General features: G+C 45.3%; 1 protein-coding gene across 2 annotated transcripts; it reads right to left on the bottom strand.

Annotated features, from left to right (window-relative positions):
• Positions 1–1,913: 1,913 nt before the first annotated feature.
• On the bottom strand, positions 1,914–18,243 carry HDGF (heparin binding growth factor). 2 transcript variants are annotated; one of them, XM_074223188.1, is made up of 7 exons: positions 18,139–18,243; positions 17,653–17,773; positions 7,840–7,916; positions 7,490–7,628; positions 5,476–5,661; positions 4,180–4,433; positions 1,914–3,698 (listed from the first exon to the last, which is right to left on the bottom strand). In XM_074223188.1, the coding sequence occupies exons 2-7, from the start codon at positions 17,737–17,739 to the stop codon at positions 3,692–3,694; spliced, it is 750 nt and encodes a 249-aa protein (XP_074079289.1). In that variant the 5' UTR covers positions 17,740–17,773; positions 18,139–18,243; the 3' UTR covers positions 1,914–3,691. The 2 variants fall into 2 exon arrangements, with proteins under 2 accessions (XP_074079289.1, XP_074079290.1); XM_074223189.1 differs by lacking the exons at positions 17,653–17,773; positions 18,139–18,243 and adding an exon at positions 8,837–8,860.
• Positions 18,244–19,251: the final 1,008 nt, after the last annotated feature.

Raw genomic sequence — 19,251 nt, 5'->3', positions numbered from 1 at the left:
TACTGAAAATCAGGATGAGAATATAGACTGCTGAATTAGAACTGTCCCAAAGTGAAATGTACTGGGGTGGTTAGGTGGTGCTGTGGATACAGCCCTGGAATTAGGAGGACCTGGGTTTGGATCCAGCCTCAGACACTTAATTGCTTAGCTGTGTGACCTTGGGCAAGTCACTCTTAAGCCCATTGCCTTAAGTAAAATTTTTTTAAATGGATTACTTCTACAGTGGGTTACTCATCACCAAGTCTTCAAATATAAACTAGATTGAGTCCTTGTTGATGGAATTTGTGTTTCAGTTTAAATAGGTCTGCTAGAATTCTTTTAAGGTATATTCAGACTCTCATGATTCAATGGTCCTTCCTCCACATACCCACTACCCCCTCCACCTGCAGACCATATTCTTGTTCTTCCCCATTCAAGGTTTCCTTTAGTGTTCATTGTATATTGTCTTAATACTATGAAAGATCTGGAATCTGAGTTTAATTACATAAATAGGGAACATCCATATGTTTTATATGTTATCTAATTTGATTTTCACAAAAACCCTGGGACATAGATGCTGCTATTATCTTCATTTTACAGAAAAGGAACCTGAGACAGACAATGGTAAAGTGACTTGCCCTTGGGTCACATAGTGTCTGAGACAAGATTTGGACTCATATTCCTGACTCTAAGGCTTATACTCTTCATTGGACCAGCTAGCTGTCCCCTCCCATTGATAAAAATGAAAACCCTTCCAAACCTTAGTGTTCTTACAAGTCACTGTGATCAAAATGCCTCATTTCCAGATGGCTAATATTCTAGGGATGAGACTGTCTTTTTAGACAGTTTGGTCTATGGATGACAACAAGACTGAAGGGCTGATGAGAAAAACACCTTAAATAAGAGTTGAGTATATGTTAGTTAAGAGTCCTTTCTTTACCAAACTCCCCATGTGACCCTAGATGATATACTTCCCCTCCTCCTGGCCTCCTATTCTTCTACTGCAAAAGTAAAAGTGTTGAGCTATATGGATCTTTCTACCAGAAGAACATTATATACACTAACAACATCATGGGATGATGATCAACTATTTCATTTCAGCAGTACAATAAATAAAGAAAATTTTAAAAGACATATGATGGAAAATACCAACCATATCCAGAAAAGGAATTGTAGAGTTTAAATGAAGACCAAAGCATATTGTTTTCAATTTTTAAAAGTTGTTTTAAGTATTATGTCATTTTTTCTAATGTTTTCTTTCTTCCATTTGGATTTGATTTTTCTCTCTCAAAATGATCAATATGAATCTATTGTTTTACCATGGTTTTAAAAGTAGAGTCTATACCAGATTGCTTTTTGTAAGGAAGAGGGGGAAGTGAAGGGAGGGAGGGAGGGAGGGAGAAAAAAATGTAAAACTCAAAACCTTGAAAAAAACGATTGGTAAAAACTATGGCTGCATGTAGTTGGAAAAACAAAAATATTTTTAAAAAATCCTTTGGGGGTAGCTAGGTGGCACAGTGGATAGAGTACTAGCCCTGGAGTCAGGAGTACCTGAGTTCAAATCCAACCTAAGACACTTAATAATTACCTAGCTGCGTGGCCTTAGGCAAGCCACTTAATCCCATTGCCTTGCAAAAACCTAAAAAAAAAAAGATCCTTCATGGTATGCTTCCCTAGTCACAGTCAAAGCAATGCCATATATCAGATCAGTAGGACTTGTTTAGGGCAGTAAAGTACATACTTAGTAAACAGTACCCAAGTACTCAAATTCTGTAAGATGGCCTGTATATAAGCTCCAGCCAAGTTGTTATTCATGTGATCCTAAATCCCAAAAAATCTGAGGTCAGGGAAGGGGAGGAGGAGAACCAATACCCAGCCTGCTCCCCAATGCCCCCCACCAAAAAAAAAAAAACAGAACCAGTCAGGGCCCCAAATAATAATCAACAGGTTTATTGTCCTAGAACTGAAATTGTCTACTGGTTCTTAGAGCTAAACTTCCAAAGCTACAGTCGGCAACTTTTCATCAGAGCCCAGGGAGAGGGGAGGAGGAGGCTGTGGGGAAGGGGAGAAGATGTAAAAGAGAAAGAAAGAGAAAGAGAGAAAGAAAGAGAGAGAGAGAGAGAGAGAGAGAAAAGAGAGAGAGAAAGAGAGATGATTATTGGGGAAGGGTAGGGAACTTTTCCCCCCTCTTTTTATTCTCTCTGTAGATTACAAATTGAATCTGGTGATAATAGCAAGGTGAATGGGTTTATTTCTTGGGGTGGGTGGGGAAACACCAGGAAAGAGGAAGAAACACAAGAGAGACACAAGGAGGAAAAGAACCAAAGCCTAGCTACAAAAAAAGAAAGTCATTAAACCCCAAATAAGACATCTACCTTTCCAGCAAATCAGAAAATCCAGGTGGAGCAGTAGGGGGTGGGGGGATAAGATGGAGATGGGGAAGTAAGGGTCGGGGAAGAGGAACTGGACAGACAGGGAAAGGGGAGAGGGGAAAAGAGGGGTATGGAGGAATAGGGAATCTTTTAAAATTTTTTTTTGTAATTTTTTTTTATTAAAAATGTTTCCTAAAAAATGCCACTTTACTTTTTCTTTGCCTTGGTGATAAATATTCCTGTATGGAGGGCCTGAAGCACCAGGGGGTAGAGATTAGAAGGAGTGAAGGAGAGGGGTCTAATTCCAAGTTTCCCCACCTCATCTCACTGGGGCAAATTCTTCCCAGGTGTTGGGCTCTGGGAGGGAGACTTATGATACCAAGGGAAGGAGAATAATAGATAGCAATGTGAAGGGCAATTTCTCACCCCCTCACAGGAGATGATCTTTCAAATACAGTTAAACCTTTCCCAGGCCATCTTCTCCAAGAACCTACTAAAGGACTGCCCTTACCCCTTACTAAACCCTCAGTACCCCAAGGTAGGAACCCTAGAAACAATAAAAGGTATAACTGTCACTCTCAGAGTGGCTCTAGGGTACCAGAAGCAGAAATGGGGACCAATCACCAAGTATTTATTTCCCTACCTAACCCCACTCCAGTTGTCAGACTTTCCCTGAATCAGCAGATCATCCCAGGGCATGGGGATGATAGATTAGGGGTGGAGGGCAGAGATTATTCTCTCAAGAGACAGCCCCCTTCCTCACATAATGTGCCCTCCTCCCAGACTTTGGGTAGCTCCCTTTCTATAACCCACCTTCCATCCTTTCCATTCCAAAACTCACATCCTAACTCACCAATCTTTCTAGGGATGGGGGTAGAGGTAGGGAAAGGCTGAGGAAAAGGTCAGGAAGTTAACCAGTCCAGGAAAGCCCCAACCAACTCCCCACTGAAATAACAACCTTCAGAAACTAGCACCCTACCCAAAACTGGGTCCTCCCAAAATCAGAGCTGGGGGGCAATGAGAATAGCAGGGAAGGAGTTGAGACTCAGGAGAGGGGAAAGGCATTCCACTGCCAAGTAGAAAAGGGTCAAAGAGAGTGGTGGGAGACAGTAGTGCCAGGCCCTGATCCCTTCCTTCCTTACCCAATGTGGGCTGGGCCCAAGGGAGAATGGGGAGGGGGTGCTCAAAGAGAGAGAAAGAAAGAGCTGCCGATGTCAGGGTATCAGGGACAAGGGGCAGGAGAAGGGGGGGTTCCCAGTTTGCAGGCAATGACCAGTTTCCCCGATAGCACCCAGACAGCAGCAGGAACAGGGTGGGGGCTCCTCTGGAAACATTGTCGGCTACAGGCTGCAGGAGACAAGTGGGAGATTAGAGTTACTTTGAGTCCATTCTCTTCCAGCTCACTGGAGCCATCTTCCCTCATACTCTATACAAGCTGTTTTTAGAACAGGATATATCCCCTCCCCACATCCATTCAGCCATTCAGAGACAGATCACTAGAAATTCCTTCCTGATCTAAGGATAGAGGTTATTCCCCTCTCCCCTCCAAATCCCCACATGCTAATGTATACTATTCCAGGTCTTGGAAAGTCTTTCCTGCAGACTGTCTCCATCCTTTACTTTCTCTTATGTTTGGAGATCGCCTGGTACATCATAATTATGCAATAAATATTTGTTGATTATTTCCAAAACCTACATACTAACTGTGCTAGGTCTCATCCCTTAAATAAAATAGTTCCTATTCTCAGTTTGAAGAGACAATGTGCAAAAGAAATCTCTGAGAAGGGTCCTAAGAAGGCGATTACATCATTGTCCCTCACTCATTTACCTCTCTTTGTGATCTCTGACACCCTGGGTAGGGCCTTCCTCCTTGGCAGCCTCTTCTTCTTCTTCCTCTTCCTCTTCTTCCTCCTCCTCCTCATCTTCCTCTTCAGTCAAACCCCGGCCGGGGCCTGGCTCTGAAGGGGCACTGTTCTTCTCCCCCTCAGTGGGAAGGGCTCTTTCTCCCTCTAAGGCCAGCTCTTCTTTCTCATCCCCCTCCCCCTCAGGGTCCTGGGTTTCCTTAAGTCGTTTGGGGGAATCCTAAATTCAATTGAGGAGGGCAGAGGGGAGAGTTGGGAAGGGAATGAAAAAAGATACAAAAATCAGGTTAAAGGGATTTTTACAAATGTCTATTTCCCTTAGTTCATCCCCAGATTAACCTCATTCCTAACCTCATTCATGACCATTCCCATCTCACTTTCTGCAAATCTTCCCTTTTATTATTAGTTATGATTTTGAAAAATAATATACTTCTACAAAACACCTGAAGGTACATTATTTCATTTAATCTTACCTCACAGCAACATTGTGAGGTTAAACTATTATCATTTTATAGACGAAGAAACAGGCTCAGAGCTGTTAACTTGCCCAAGATCATACAAGAAGGAGCTGGGATCTATTCAGTCTCCTGATTCCAAGCTCAGGACTTTCTGAGCTTCCACACAGGTTTCTTCCCATCAACTCCCTTCACCAATTTCTTCTACCTCCTATTCCCAGAACCTCAAAGGTGGAAGAACCCTAAGAAGCAGCATGCAGTAATGGTAATTTAACTTCTCTTAGTCTCAGTTTCCTCATCTGCAAAATAGGGATTAAAAATAGCAACCACCTCACAAGGTTGCCATGAGGATCAAATTTTACACACATATTTGTGCACACACATTTACCTGAGATAGATTTGTATCTGTCTTCAAAGAGCTTTATCAGTGCTAACTATAACATAATATTTATCACAATATAACATAACATATGCCTAAGCATATATAGTCATAATAAATGAATTAACAAGTTTTCATCTGAAAAACTCCTATAAGGGGGAAGCTATTAGCTCCTGAAATAGTTCATCCTTTAGAATAGATCTAACTTCATTGGCCTTGGAGTCAGGAGGACTTGAATTCAAATTTAGCCTCAGACACTTGATTCTTACTAGTCACTTAACCCCACTACCTTATAAAAACAAAAACAAAACAAACAAAAAGAATAGATTTAGCTGGAAATTTCTTCTTTATACTGAGCTGAAATCTGCCTCTGAACTTTGGGGAGAGCTCGAGTGTATCCCAGGTAACTGGTAATACAGATGTGTTACCTCCAGTGAGTCCCCTGCTCGCCTCTTCAGTGCTCCCTTCTCATTCTTTTCCTTTGAAGGTTCATCAATCACCAGCTTTCCCTCCTCATCACTGCTGCCATCTGTGTTGCCCTTCTTCTCTCCATCTCCCTCCGACACCTCTCGCTCCGGCTCAGCATCTTCTGGACAGCCTTTTTTCTGGGATGGCTGGTGGGGGGGAGCAACAAGAAGAAGTAGGTCCCAGGTTTAGGACTTCTTATGTATGCCTCTTTCCCTGATCAACTGTTTCCTTTTCCTTTGAGCAATTTCTCCTCTACCCTGTCTTTGTTTAAAAGGAGATCTTGCTTCTAAATCCCTGAAAAATCATCAGGTAAGATGGTTTGATGGGGAGGGAGAATTAGGTTAAGTTGCATGTCCCTCTATTATAAACTTTCCTTTCCCACCAATCCAGTTAATACCTCCCAGGAAGCTCTTTGATGAGTTATTTCCTCAAATCTCTATTTTAACCTTGGACAGATTCATTGGATTCACTTCTAAAATTTTCTTCATTTCAACTTTGTTACTTTTCATTTACTCTTTATCACTCTACCTGTTATATCACATGGACTCACTCAGTAGAATGTAAGCCTCTTATGGGAAAGGATTTAGCCTCTATCACATAGTACTGTGATTCCTCTTATTCACAACTGTCTTGGCCCCCTCTTGCCAGAAGATTAAGATTCAAAGTCTGACCTGGCATTCCAGGCCATCCATCATCTCCATATAATCAACAAACATTTTTAAAGCACCCACTACATGCCAATTAATTAATTAATGAATATGTGTTGATATGAATTTGCCTTCATTAAATGCCTGTTATGATAAGAGCATGCAGAGAAATACAAAATTCAGATAACATCCCTGAATAAGAGCTGGATAAGATCCCTAGATAAAAACTCACATTCTAGTAGAATAGGTGGATAAGACTTAAAGACTAGGTCCTAAAAAACAGAACATTGGAGAAGGTGGAAAGTGGACAGTGGAGAATTCCTCCATTTAAAGAAGTGACCCAAGGGCAGCTAGGTGGTACAATGGATAGAGCACTGGTCCTGGTGTCAGGAGTACCTGAGTTCAAATCCGGCCTCAGACACTTAATAATTACCTAGCTATGTGGCCTTGGAAAAAGCCACTTAACCCCCTTGCCTTGTTAAAAAAAAAACCCTAAAAAAAAAGTGACCCAGGGTAGCCATTTCTTATCATGTGCTGTTTTTTCCCCATTAGATTTTGAGCTCCTTGAGGGAAGGGACTGTCTTTTGGCTTATAGTAGATGCTTTAAAAATGTTTATCCATTATATAGAGATGGTAGATGGCCTCAAATGCCAGGTCAAACTTTGAACATTAGTCTACTGGCAAGAGGAGGCCATAAGAGTTTGTGAATAAGAGTAACAAGATTAGATATATGAATTAAAAAAAATGTCTGTAATAAGAAGATTGTATTGGAGGAAAAACTGTAGGAAGATCTGTTAGGAGGCTAACATCGGTCATTTAAGATGGATAATAATGAAGACCTGAGGTAGCAGGACTAGATAAGAATAACCAGATGCCAGAAACATTGTATTACTTTTGGACTTGTTAACTGATTAGATATGAGATGAAGTAGAAAGTGTTGAATATAAATACTGTTTCACTCTCACCTTAATGTCTACCCTCACCAAGACAGAAATGATGCGATCAATCCCCACCCTCTGCCCCTTCCTTCTGTACCTCTTGTCTCTCCTTTCCTAGGACCTCAGAGTTCTAACTCCTGCCTGAACGCCTTACCCTTCCTTCTACATCTGAGCTTTTAAATAAACTGTTTCATCTCCATGTTCTTTCTTGTTATCCCTTCCTTCCCTCCTCTTCTGCTAACAATTCCTCCATTCAATATTACTACCAGAAGTCCTTATGTCTATCCTTCATGTGTATATCAGTTAGGCTCTTTTTTCTCATAGCAGTTCCTTGAAAAAAGTGAATACTTCCCATCCTTGGAAGTTCTCATTGTAGAAGTAGGGCTTACCTGGTAGCCAGAGGCCTTCACAGTAGGATTGTTCTCTATCTCCCACAGACCCTCACTGAAACCTTTCCTCTTGTTGGGTTTGCCAAACTTCTCCTTGGATTCCTCATATGGGAAGAGGTCTTTGGGACCTAAGAATGCACTGAGAAATGGAGAAAATGCAAGATCATTCTACTTGGCTGTCTCCATGCAGAGGGAGACACCATCCCCTCTCTTCTCTTTGTACTTTTTCCCTACCCCATCATCCTTCTGTCCTATTAGCTACCCTACAACCCTTTGTCTTTTCACCTCTCCAGTCCCTCCTTCCCCTCTCATCTCTCCCTCTTTTTCCCTCCCCACCAAACCTCACTCACGTCTCATGGGTCCCGAAAAAAAAAACTTGGTACTTGTTGGCTGTTGACTTCACTGCAGCCTCCGGCATTTCATCGATCTGGGTAGGAGTGGGGGGAATAGGAGAAGGGAACATGAACCTGGTGGCTCAGCCTCCTATCTAAGTCTTAAAGATATCTGCTTGAGGGAGGAGGTGAATTTTGAGATACATTATTTGAGCCATAATTCTTTAAATGAAGACAGTAAAGCTCAAGATCATGTAGCTAAATATATATATATATATATTGGAAGCACCGAGACCAAAACCTAGATCTTCTAATTTCCAAATTAGGTTCTCTTCTACCTCCTTGGGGCACTGGAAATAAACATCTGTGCCAGGTCCCTCTGGAAAGAATAAAGCTTAACTCTAGTCATAGGAAACAATACCTCTTTCCCTTTCCTACTTTTAATCTCCAAGGTCTAGCAGGTTGTTATTAAAAGGTGTGATGTGATTACTATGTGGACAAATGTGAGAGGAGGAAGGGGAAGACTGGAGAAGTGCGTAGGCCTCATGGTAGAAGGAGCATGAAGCCCAGCCTAGCTCTCAGGATTCTGGGCTAGGCCATCCAGAGCAGACTACCAGATCTGGGAAACTACACTTCCCAGAAGCCCATGCAGCACTACTAGCAGCTTGGCTTCCCGCCGGACAGAGGCTGGTAGCCATGTTGCTTGAGGACCCAGAGGTTGATACAGGGTGGGGGAAACAGGACAGATAGCTGACCGAAGGTGTGAATAACACAGACAGATAGACAAAGGCAGCAGAAAGAAATAAAGGGAAAGATATAGGGCAGGGAAAGCACCTACAAAGAACCTCAGGAGAGATGGGAGACATCTCTTGCAAAGGCAAACAAAGTGCCCCTTCAAAAAAAAAATAGAATAATCTAAACTCAAAGAAAGAGGTCTTGTTGTTTCTTTTAATCTGAGCTTGGGTTGTCCCCACCTCCCCACCCTTGCTTCCTTAAACCACAACCTCCCCCCCACCATGTGTCTCATCCAGAGCTCCTCCCCGGGGCAGAAGTCCTGGTCCCCAGCTGCCTCCTCCCCCAGGGGCAAAGCAGCAACCCAGCCCAGAACTCGAGAACGTGGTCCTTCTCACATGCACGTGTGCTTGGGGTGGGGGTGGGGGGTGGAAAGGCAGGTTCTCCCCCCAACACACAATCCCTGTCTCCATGACAACCCGGCCCCGGCCCCGCCCCCGGGCCACTCAGCAACCAGGAATGTGACCACCCCTCCCCCACTGGCCCTTCAGAATAAGGGGGGGAGGGGATACTGGGCCACTTGCACAAAACTCTTTCCTCACTCCTGTGGTCTCTAGCCTGGAGTCGGACACCTGAGTCCTCTCCATCAAACCACAGCAGGGAGGTTGAGGCCCAAAGGTTCCCGACATGGAGAAAAGCACGGGACCCCTTAAACCTGGCTGCAAGGAGAATTCCCCATCCAGGACACCTGGGCTCTATTACTAGCAGTGTTCCCACCCTGAGGGGCCAACAAGAAGCAAAATCTGAAACACCAGTGCTTAGAGATCATAGGAAGCAGACAAATGATAGTATGAGCAAAAGCCCTGGGTTCCAGCCTTTCCTTCTGGATATAGCTTCAGGAACTATAAACCAGGCTGGGGGTAGGGGTGAAGATTAAGGTCCAAGGGCCAGATATACAGGCCTCACTGAGCACAAGAAAGGAAGAAGAATATGGAGGGTCTCCCCAGGAAGCAGGCACCCACGTGTCCTCCCGTCACTACCATGGTGACTCCAGCCATTTATGGGTCAGAGTCAAGGAAAGGCCTGAGACTTCCATCACAACAGATTCCAGAGATCTCAAAAAACTCACACCTCCCTCATAAGAGCCCACGCAAAAGATACACCCCCACCGGAAAACTGGCTTAGAAAGGATCAGCCACTCCCCTCCCCAAAGCCACACAGCATGGCAAAGAACCCAGGCATCCAGTTGCCCAGGCCTGGGGGTGGGGGAAGAGGGAAAACAAAGAATAGAAATTAAAAATAGAAAGGATTCAAGACACTAAACTTACAATCCCAGATTCCATCCAAAGAAAGGGCAGGACCAAAGAGGAAGGGAGTACTCAGGGCCAGGGCACCCATAGCCTAAGGGATAATTCTCTCCTCTCATATGCCCCCCCCCATAGAGAATGCACTTTCTTGGTATATGTGTGTTGGAGTGAAGTAAGATCCTCTTTCCCACTTTCTGTCTTTCTCAGAAGACAGACATCCCAGTCTCTCACTGTGATCCATCAGGGGCAAGGGGTAGGGGTAAAGTGTGTGGCAGTCAACAAGCCAGTCACTGTGCTAAGCACTAGAGATACAAAGAAAGGAAAGAGAATAAGAGTTAAGGTCCAAAGGAAGCAATCTTGTAACTTGGTTCTGCCACTAACTGACTTTGAGAAAGTTGTTTAACCTTTCTGGTGCTGTTTCCTCATCTGTAAAACAGAGTTGGACTCAATCTCTAAGGTCTCTTTCTACCTCTACATTCTAGTCTTCCTTGCCACTCACAAGGAGGAAATTCCTCTCTGTAGTCTATCCTCAAGTTCTTCATATTGCAGAAGAATATTTCCTCTCATTCAGAATCAAGGGTGCTCTTCCAATGAGTGGGACCTCGGGTCCAGGAGCTCCCCCCATAAGATACATATGAACATTCACATGCATACATATACATATAGTCCTCCTCCCAAAGGACCTGAATCTCAAGCACTGACTTCAACCCCAGGGGGTGACTCAGAGTGGATGAGTCAGAGCTAAATGGGTCAGGGTGGAGCCCAAGCAAATAGCAAAAGACCCTGTCTCCTGCCCCCCATATTCTCCTAGTTGCCTCCAACACTTCCCTCCCCCCCAGAACACACACACTGGGCTTGTGAAGGTGGGGAAGTAAGAAGCCATCAAGCTATTTATAGCTAGCCAAACCAGGTACTTATTTCAGATATTCCCAAGTCCTGTTTGAAGTCAAGGTTGATCTAATACGACATGGAGCTCAGAGCATCTTGGTTCTCCCACTTCCTATCCCTACCCTCTTAAGATCTGTTTCTCCCTCTATACAATAATTACAATATACTAGATCTTTAGAGACCTTTCCAGCTGTGACATTCCATAATTTTTATGAAGTACTGTCTTTGCCTTATTTATTTTGACTACCAGGTTCAGGGGCACCTCAGGTCCAGGTTCAGGAAGACCTCCAAGATGAATTTATAGGTGCTCAGAAACTTTCAATGATTGTGGGGGTAGGCATAAAAGGACCCCCCCCAAACAGCTCTTCCCTGACCTAGAGACCTCCTTGAGCCTACACAATCTCCCTTGAGAAATCTTTAAAGTCTTTAAAACTAAACATGCTCCTGAGAGGGCCCAGAGAGGGGCAGGGCTGAGCCAGGGACACAGAACCCAAATAGGTACTGGCTCGATGCCACTCTGACACACCCAATGGCCTAGGTTCAATATGACCCAGGAACCGGAAAATCTGGGGCAAGAGACAGTTGGGACTAGAGGAGAAGGTGGGGAATGAGCCAGGGAGGCAGGAAGGGAGGGAGGGAGAGGGGGGGAGAGAGAGACAGACAGACAGACACCATGGATGTGTGTACAAGCAAGAACTGGAAAGGGGACAGAAAAAAAATGTTAAATCTGGGTTGTGTGATCATACCAAGAATTCAGGTTTCATATACAAACACTCAACTCACTGAGTTTTGGTGTTAGAGATAAGTATAAAGGTAAAGAAGTGTAAGTGCTTAGAGATCCCTGAAGAAGTTAATGATGATAATGCTTATGAGTTAGTAAACAGTACTAATCTCCTTTAAGAAGTATAGCTAGCCATTCACCCACCACCTTCTCTTTCTCTGGGGACTCTATGCTATTCAGTCATTTCAGTCAAGCATGACATTTTGTGACCCCATTTGGGGTTTTCTTGGCAAAGATACTGGAGAGTATTGTCATTTTCTTCTCCAACTCATTTTACAGATGAGGAAACTAAAACAATGGTTAAATGACTTGCCCAGGGTCCCTCAGCTAAGCAGCATCTGAGGCTGTATGGGGAATCTCCAACTTAACTATTCTGACCTCTTTTGCTTGCCCTAGATATTCTTCAGATTAGAGATGAACCAAGATTTGGAACTATCTGGACTCCTAGGGCCCAACTCAGCCCTATTCTACTAAATCTAGAAGTATTATGAGTAAAGATTGAGAAAATTCTACTCCCTTTTTCATAACTAAGTTGATTCCAGGCAACCCCAGTAAAGGTATTTTAAATAAAAGAGGCATTTTGACTCTGCCCTTTCACTTTGTAACTTCCAAATGAAGGGTTAGAATCAATTACATCTCTGAGGTACCTTCTCTTATTAGCAGTAATAACAACACCAGCAATGTACTTGAAGGTTTACAAAGTACTTTCTCTACAATTATCCTGTGAGGTAAATAATATATTATCTTCATTTTAAGGATAGGCATTAGAGCTATGATTTTTATTGGAATAGCAAATTCCCTCTTGGATGAGAAAAATCCTTCTATCAATGTAGTTCAGTCAATCAACATATATTAAGTGCTGAGCAATGAGGATATAAAAAGAGGTAAAAGACAGTTCCTGCACAAAGGAGAGGTTGACTTGTCCAGGATCACACAATGTGAGGGGCAGTACTTGATCCCTGATTCCTGATCTAAAGCAATCTCTCCTCCATCTGTTATACCCTGGTGCCTTACCTCATTTTATAAAGAAGTAAAAAGATTGATCATAGAGCTATGAAGTTTCATAGCTAGGGAACAATCCCAAGACTCCTGAGTCCAGGTCCTATACTATATACATCTAAAAGTCTATAGCTCTCTGATGTCCCTGGAACATGACACAAGTCACTCCATTTCTTTGGAATGTTTCTCATCTTTCAAATGACAGGATTGGATTAGATGATCCTTGAGGTTCTTTCAAGATCTAAATCTCTCTGCTTCTGTCATTTAGCTTCATGAATAAGTCTTGTTTCCCAAGAGAGCTGATTTCCTTTGGGGTCCCAGTCTTAGGATAAAGCTATAATTCTAACAACTCATATTTTTATTAATGACTTTTTTTTTAGGTTTTTGAAAGGCAAATGTGGTTAAGTGACTTGCCCAAGGCCACACAGCTAGGTAATTATTAAGTGTCTGAGGCTGGATTTGGACTCAGGTACTCCTGACTCCAGGGCTGGTGCTCTATCCACTGCACCACCTAGCTGTCCCAACTTCCCCATTTTACAGATGAAGAAAGTCAGTTACAGCTGAGGAAACTGAGACAGGTACAGGGTCACATAATTAGTGTTAAAAACAGGATTGGGACCCAGGTCAAAGTCCAGCGTTCTCTCTGCTACACTGGGAGATTTCTCCTAGCGACAACTCCATGTAATATTTCCACATCACATACCTATGACTGAATCATTGTATGTAGAGCTAGATTTAGTGCATTGTGATCATTCAGTTTAAACATCTTACAGATAAGAATAAGAGGATTCATTGTATTCATATTCATTCATTCAACATACATCTGTCAGAAAAGGGGGTGATTCTGGACACTAGTAAAACAGGCTCCCAAGGGGGAGGAGACAGGGAGAGCTAGAGTTCCTATCTGCTCTCTCTGCTCCCACATAACCCTATCTGGAAGGTCCAGACTTGAGGCCTGGGTAGGGCTAGATTATGGAACCCTGTAATCGTTTTTGGCCCATCCCTTCCCCATCCTCTTACCAGAACTGGATCGGAGGTGAATAGAAACAAGGAAAGAGTGAACCTCATTTTTCCCCATTCTTTAATCCCAAGCCCCAGTCTTATGTCAAATAGAACCAAGTACTGGCCTCTTCCCCAAGTCCACCAATAGGAATAGATGTTTGGGATTTCAGCCCTCTTCAAGCTCCCCTCAGTTCCATAAGGGGACCCAAGCAGGCATCTCTTCCAGTCTAGGCCACTTCCTTCATGGTGCCCCTAGCCTAGCCTCTGGACTTTGTTCCCCTGTAGGAACTGGAACCTGGAGTGCTGTATTTGGTGCTTGTGCAGGCCCACTGCAGCTCTGGCACCAGGACCAAGATGCCAGCTGGATCAAAAGGATAGGTTAAAGTCCACATTACCCACATACATGTGTTCATATGTGCCCATGATCCTGGTGCCTTAGATCTTCCTTTCTCCACACGGAGGAGTGGGTAGGGTGGTAAAATGCATGAAAGAGTCATAAAATGTGTCTATATACAGCATTCAGAACATCTTCAGTCTTTGGGGAGAGGGTTTGGGGTTGAGGCCTCCTGGACTTTCCTGAGGAGATCAAAGGCTTGGTTGATAGTCCTCTAAAAGGCCAAAAGGAGGGTGTGGCTCAGGTTTATAAAAAGGGCCAGGAAGTTCAGGACCTAGAGACTCTCCAGGTCCCTACTCCCACAGGAAATAGATGCCACCTCCAGCAGACAGACATTCGAATGCACACTCAGGCATGCCATAGGCTTGCTTCCCATGAGACACACATACAAGATCCTCTTCCCAGCAGACATACACAACAAAAAAAGGGACTACCACCCCAGCAGATACCACATACATTAAATGAGAACCCCCCCCCCGAAGAAACACAGATTTCCACATATACACCCTCTAGTAGACCCGGGGATGGACAGACAGACAGACACACACATTCTCTCTCTCTCTCTCTCTCTCTCTCTCACTCAGTTTCCCCCCAAAAAATATAAAAGCAAGATTTCCAACACAACCACAATCCCTTTCCAGACATACAAGAAGATTCCCAGCCTAAACACATACTACAATACCCTTCCCCCCCAAAGGAGGTACACAAAAATCAAGGTCACCCTCCCAAGACCTACCCACAAGGTGTTTCCCCCAACCCCAGAAGACAGACAGACAGACAGACAGACACATGATGAGACTCCTCCTAGGAGAATCTGTAAGAGGACTCTATCAGACCACTGCCAGACACATATATATAGGGATACATACACAGAAGATTTCCTCCTTTCCCAGTAGATAAACAGATAAATGGACTCTTCCCTGAAGCTGAAACATATAAGAAGCATTATTCCCAAGCAAATACACCAATAATCTCCCCCCATTGGATCTGTATTGTAAACACCCTCCCTCCAGACACATACACAAACATGCCAACAGATGCTGACCATGATTCCTGTCCCTTCTCTCCCAAGCCAGGAAACAGACACAGACAGACAGACAGCCACACACACACACACACAGACACACCATAATCGATGTTCTGCTGGCCTCTCCAGCAGACACACTCATGGAAACTCCCCACCTCCAACCCAAACACATAAAACTACCTGGACACTACCAGACACAGGCAGGGAGATTCCCTCCCTTCTCAGCAGATACAAGAAGGACACTCCCAGAGCCCCAGCAGAGACACACATGTTCTCCCTTCAGCATATTCTCCAAAACACAAGAAGACACCCTAACACCTAGATGAAGAGACTGGAAGACCACCATGGAACACACAGACTCCCTCCCCTCTCAGTAGACACAAGTAAATTCTTCTACCAACCAGATGCAAACACAGAAGATTCTCCCTCTCCAGATACACATACATAAGGAGAGTTCCCCCCTCTATTTTTATCTTCCCCCCCCACACACAAAGTGGAACAAGTGATGAAATGGAATAGATCACTGGACTTTTGAGTCAAGAGACCTATGTTTAAATCCAGTTTATAATACCTAAAGACTTTGTGACCATGGGCATGTCACTTAACTTCCCCTATGTTTAATTTTTGTAGTTGTAAAATGGGAATAACAAAACGTACCTTAAAGAGTTCTTATGAGGACCAAATGGGACCACATATATAAAATACTTTACAAATCTTAAACAAAATTAGCTATTATTGTTATTACAGAGACTTCCCCCATCATGTGCTCACCTTTCCTTTCCCTGTCTCCAAATTGACCCATACAATTAGAAGACCCACCCCCAGACCCAAACACAGAAAACCCCTCCCCAACATACACACCTAGAGGAAGGCAGAATCCCTCAGATTGAAAAAAAGAAGTAGATTGCGCTGATAGACATCCCCTCCTGCCCCTACACACATAAACACAGACTCCCTCTTGGACATTCAGACACCCCTAAACATAATAGATTTTCCCTCTCAGGTATAGTCATTGGCACAAATAAATATCCTCCAGACTTAACAAACACATAATAGCCCCCTCCCTTACTTCAAACATCTAATATTTAGGGCTTAGTTACACAACACACAGAGATACAAGTAGAGGGAAAAATCCCCCTCTCTACTCTTTTTTTTCCAATAAATTGGCATTTGTCCCCTAAGTGGACTTTCTCCTATAAGATTCTTCTCCAATTTCATTTGATCCCTTTTTCTGATATTTATTTTAAAGGAAATCTTGAGTTTCCTTAGAGTCCTTTAAGGTACCATAAAGGCACCCCCTTACTATCTCTAAGTGATCAATAACATAAATCTTAAAAAAAAATCAGTAGGGGATACTCACTCCCTCATCTCTAGTCCTGCTTCCTTCCTGTATCCCCCTCCCCCCTCCCTCTCCTTAATTTGAATTCCTACTCTTCCTCCCAACCCCCTCCCTACCTTCCACTTAAGTTCTAAGGGCACAACTTGAAGAAACAGAGTTTAGCTACTAGGTTTGATTTTCATTCTTCCTTCTTATCCCCCGAACACCTGGACAGGTGCAGAGGGAGGGAAGGCCCAAGGTAGAACTGAGAGAGCAACCCAGCCTTTTCCCCAGGGGCCTACTACAAGCAGAGGGGCAGTGTGGCGATCAACCACATGGTCGAGACTAGGACGGTTGTGGCGGGAGATGCACACACCTGGGAGGGAGGAGCAACCACCCCCTCCCTCCTCCACGACAAAGAAGCTCCCTTCTCCCATGAACCCCCAGTCTCAGAAGCTGCCCAGATCTCTCCAATGACTCCTAGATTAGGATTTTGGGGGGTTGGTGGGGAGGAGTGTTTCTCTCCAATTTGTCTCCCTAGTCAGGTAGGCTCCCCACTCCCAAGCCCAAAGTTTTCCAGGGTGTAGAAGCAAACTCTTTTCCCACTGCCAAACACGCATACGCACACGCTGGCCTAGGCACTTTTCCCTCCCTTTCACGGTGGTGGTGGTGCTGTGAGTGAAACAGAAAGAGCGAAACAGGGAACTGGGGAGGGGAACCCCAGAATGGAGGTGTGAAAGAGAGCAGGGATATAGGGTAGGTTACATCTCTCATCTCCGGGGGTGGGAGGAGTTTCTGGAGAGGGATTGAGCCAGCCCCTCAAGTGAGGCAGACAAGCTGGCGAGACTGCCCCAAGGGAGAGACTGACCAGGATGGGGCCTGGGGAGGGGGACACTGGCTTTCGGGGAAAGGGAATAAAACTGACCTGGTCATAGTTCCCCTCTCTTACATACATATACTTTGAATCGGGCCCTCAGCCTTTCTGATCCAGGTGCTCGCCCCCTCCTTTCCCCTCCCCTCTCTCTTCCGCCAAGTCCTACCCGGTCCCTGGGCAGAGAGGCCTGGCTGCCCCGACCCACGAGCTGCCCCGACCATTATATAACACGGAGGTGGAGAGACCGAGAACCCGGCTGTGATGGGGGCGGGGAGGGGGTAAAATCGGGGACCCAGGCGTCCCCTGCCCCCACCCCCTCGGGTGCAATGTGCTAGTGCCCGCGTTATGCAACCAGGCGGCTGGGGCATAAGCGTGGCCTATCCCTCCCTCCCCGCCCCCCCCCACCACGCACTCCCCTCCGGGACCCATCTGCTCCCCCAGCCCGGCCCGGCCTGGCCCCAACCCTGGTCCCGACCCCAGCGGCTCCGCACATGCTTTTCCTTCCTTACCCGGGCCGGCCAGTGAGGGTATCCCTTCATTTTGGCGAACACCAGGTCTCCGCATTTGTATTCCTTCTGTCTGTTGGAGCGGGACATCTTGGGGGTTCCAGTGGCTCCCCCAAACTCAATTCTGGAGCGGGAGGGGGGGCCCGGGGAAGAAGAGAGCTGAAGTTTGACTCCGCTACCGTGAAGGGGGACAGGGGGAGGCGCCGTGCGGGCCCCCTCCTCTTCCTCGTGCAATCCCCCCTGCCCCGAAACAGGCGCCCACCCCCCGGCCCCGGCTCCCAAGACTCAGCTCCCCGCGCCTTTTCCTCCTTCTCCGCCTCCAGCAAGGGGGTGCGGGCCGCCGAATGGGGGTCCTTAGCTCCCGGGAGGTGGGTGAGCGCTCATGCAGTTGTTTGTGTTTGAAATTCAATTGCTCCCTCCTCGGAGCGAGGCCTCTTCCCCCCACTCCCTCCAGTCCCTACTCCGCCTCCTCCTCCTCCCTCCCCTTACCTCCTCCCTCCCTTTTCCACTTCTCCCTTCCTCTCCTGCCCTCGGCCTCAGGCTCCGGTTCGATGCGACCGGCCACTCGATGCCTAGAGCCTTTCCCTGCCCGCCTTCCCAACCCTAGGCTTCTGGGGACCCCGGGGGCCAGGCAGGAGGAGTGAAGTGCCGAGCACAACGATTGGGCTTTGTGTGCAGCAGCTTAGCTGGATAGCAAAGGAAAGGTGGACAGATGCTCTGCTGGATAACTAGGGGAGGGAATCCAGGGCTCAAAGGGCCTGCTTCGTTGGCTGCCCCACCTGGATTGCATTATGGTTAAAGAACCGAAGGCAGAACCCATCACCATTTGTTGTTGCTGTTAAATTTTCTACCTTCTCCCTGTTTGTTTCATGTTTATTCAGTGCCTGCTTCTTGCCAAGCACAATGCAACCCTGACCGTGGGAGGAGGGACACAAAATAGAATATTTTTGACTGCCCTTGATAAGCTTACAGTCTAAGATTATTTTGAAATTAGAGAGAGATATGGCAACAATAGACGAACAAGAGGTAGAGAAAGGGAGAGACTTTGGACTCTGGAGTCTAGAGACCTCTTTGAAAACCCTCCCAAAGTATAAGTTGGCAGATTCCTGAGAAGTAGGTTCTCACTTTTTTTTTAGGTTTTTGCAAGGCAAATGGGGTTAAGTGGCTTGCCCAAGGTCATACAACTAGGTAATTATTATTAAGTGTCTGAGGCCAGACCTGAACTCAGGTACTCCTGACTCCAGGGCCAGTGCTCTATCCACTGCGCCACCTAGCCGCCCCTGGTTCTCACTTCTTATGGGATATTCTAGATGACTATTTCTCTTTATGATGTTAATTTATTTATTTTTTAATTTTACAATTCCCCCCCATCTCACTTACCCCCCCCCACAAAAGGCAGTCTTGATAGTCTCCATTGTTTCCACGCTATTGATCCAAATGAATTAGGACAGCTAGGTGGTGAATGGATAGAGTGCCAGATCTGGAGTCAAAGAAGACTAATCTTCCAGAGTAAAAATCTGTCCTCAGACGTTTGTGTGGCCCTGGACAAGTCATTTAGTCATTTGTCTTAATTTCCTCATTTGTAAAATGAACTGGAGAAGG

This window comes from Macrotis lagotis, chromosome 2 (assembly GCF_037893015.1).
Source record: "Macrotis lagotis isolate mMagLag1 chromosome 2, bilby.v1.9.chrom.fasta, whole genome shotgun sequence".
NCBI lineage: Eukaryota > Metazoa > Chordata > Mammalia > Peramelemorphia > Peramelidae > Macrotis > Macrotis lagotis.
Note: the sequence above shows the minus strand (reverse complement) of the source record. Positions and strands in the feature narration are given on the sequence as shown.

What these genes read in the sequence shown, in the direction of transcription:
- HDGF (XM_074223188.1), bottom strand. Translation starts at nt 17,739, where the DNA reads ATGTCCCGCTCCAACAGACAGAAGGAATACAAATGCGGAGACCTGGTG. An exon ending in TTTTTCGGGACCCATGAGAC is followed by an intron (nt 7,629 to 7,839) that starts GTGAGTGAGGTT and finishes TCCATTTCTCAG; the next exon opens with TGCATTCTTAGGTCCCAAAG. An exon ending in GAGCAGGGGACTCACTGGAG is followed by an intron (nt 4,434 to 5,475) that starts GTAACACATCTG and finishes AATTGAATTTAG; the next exon opens with GATTCCCCCAAACGACTTAA.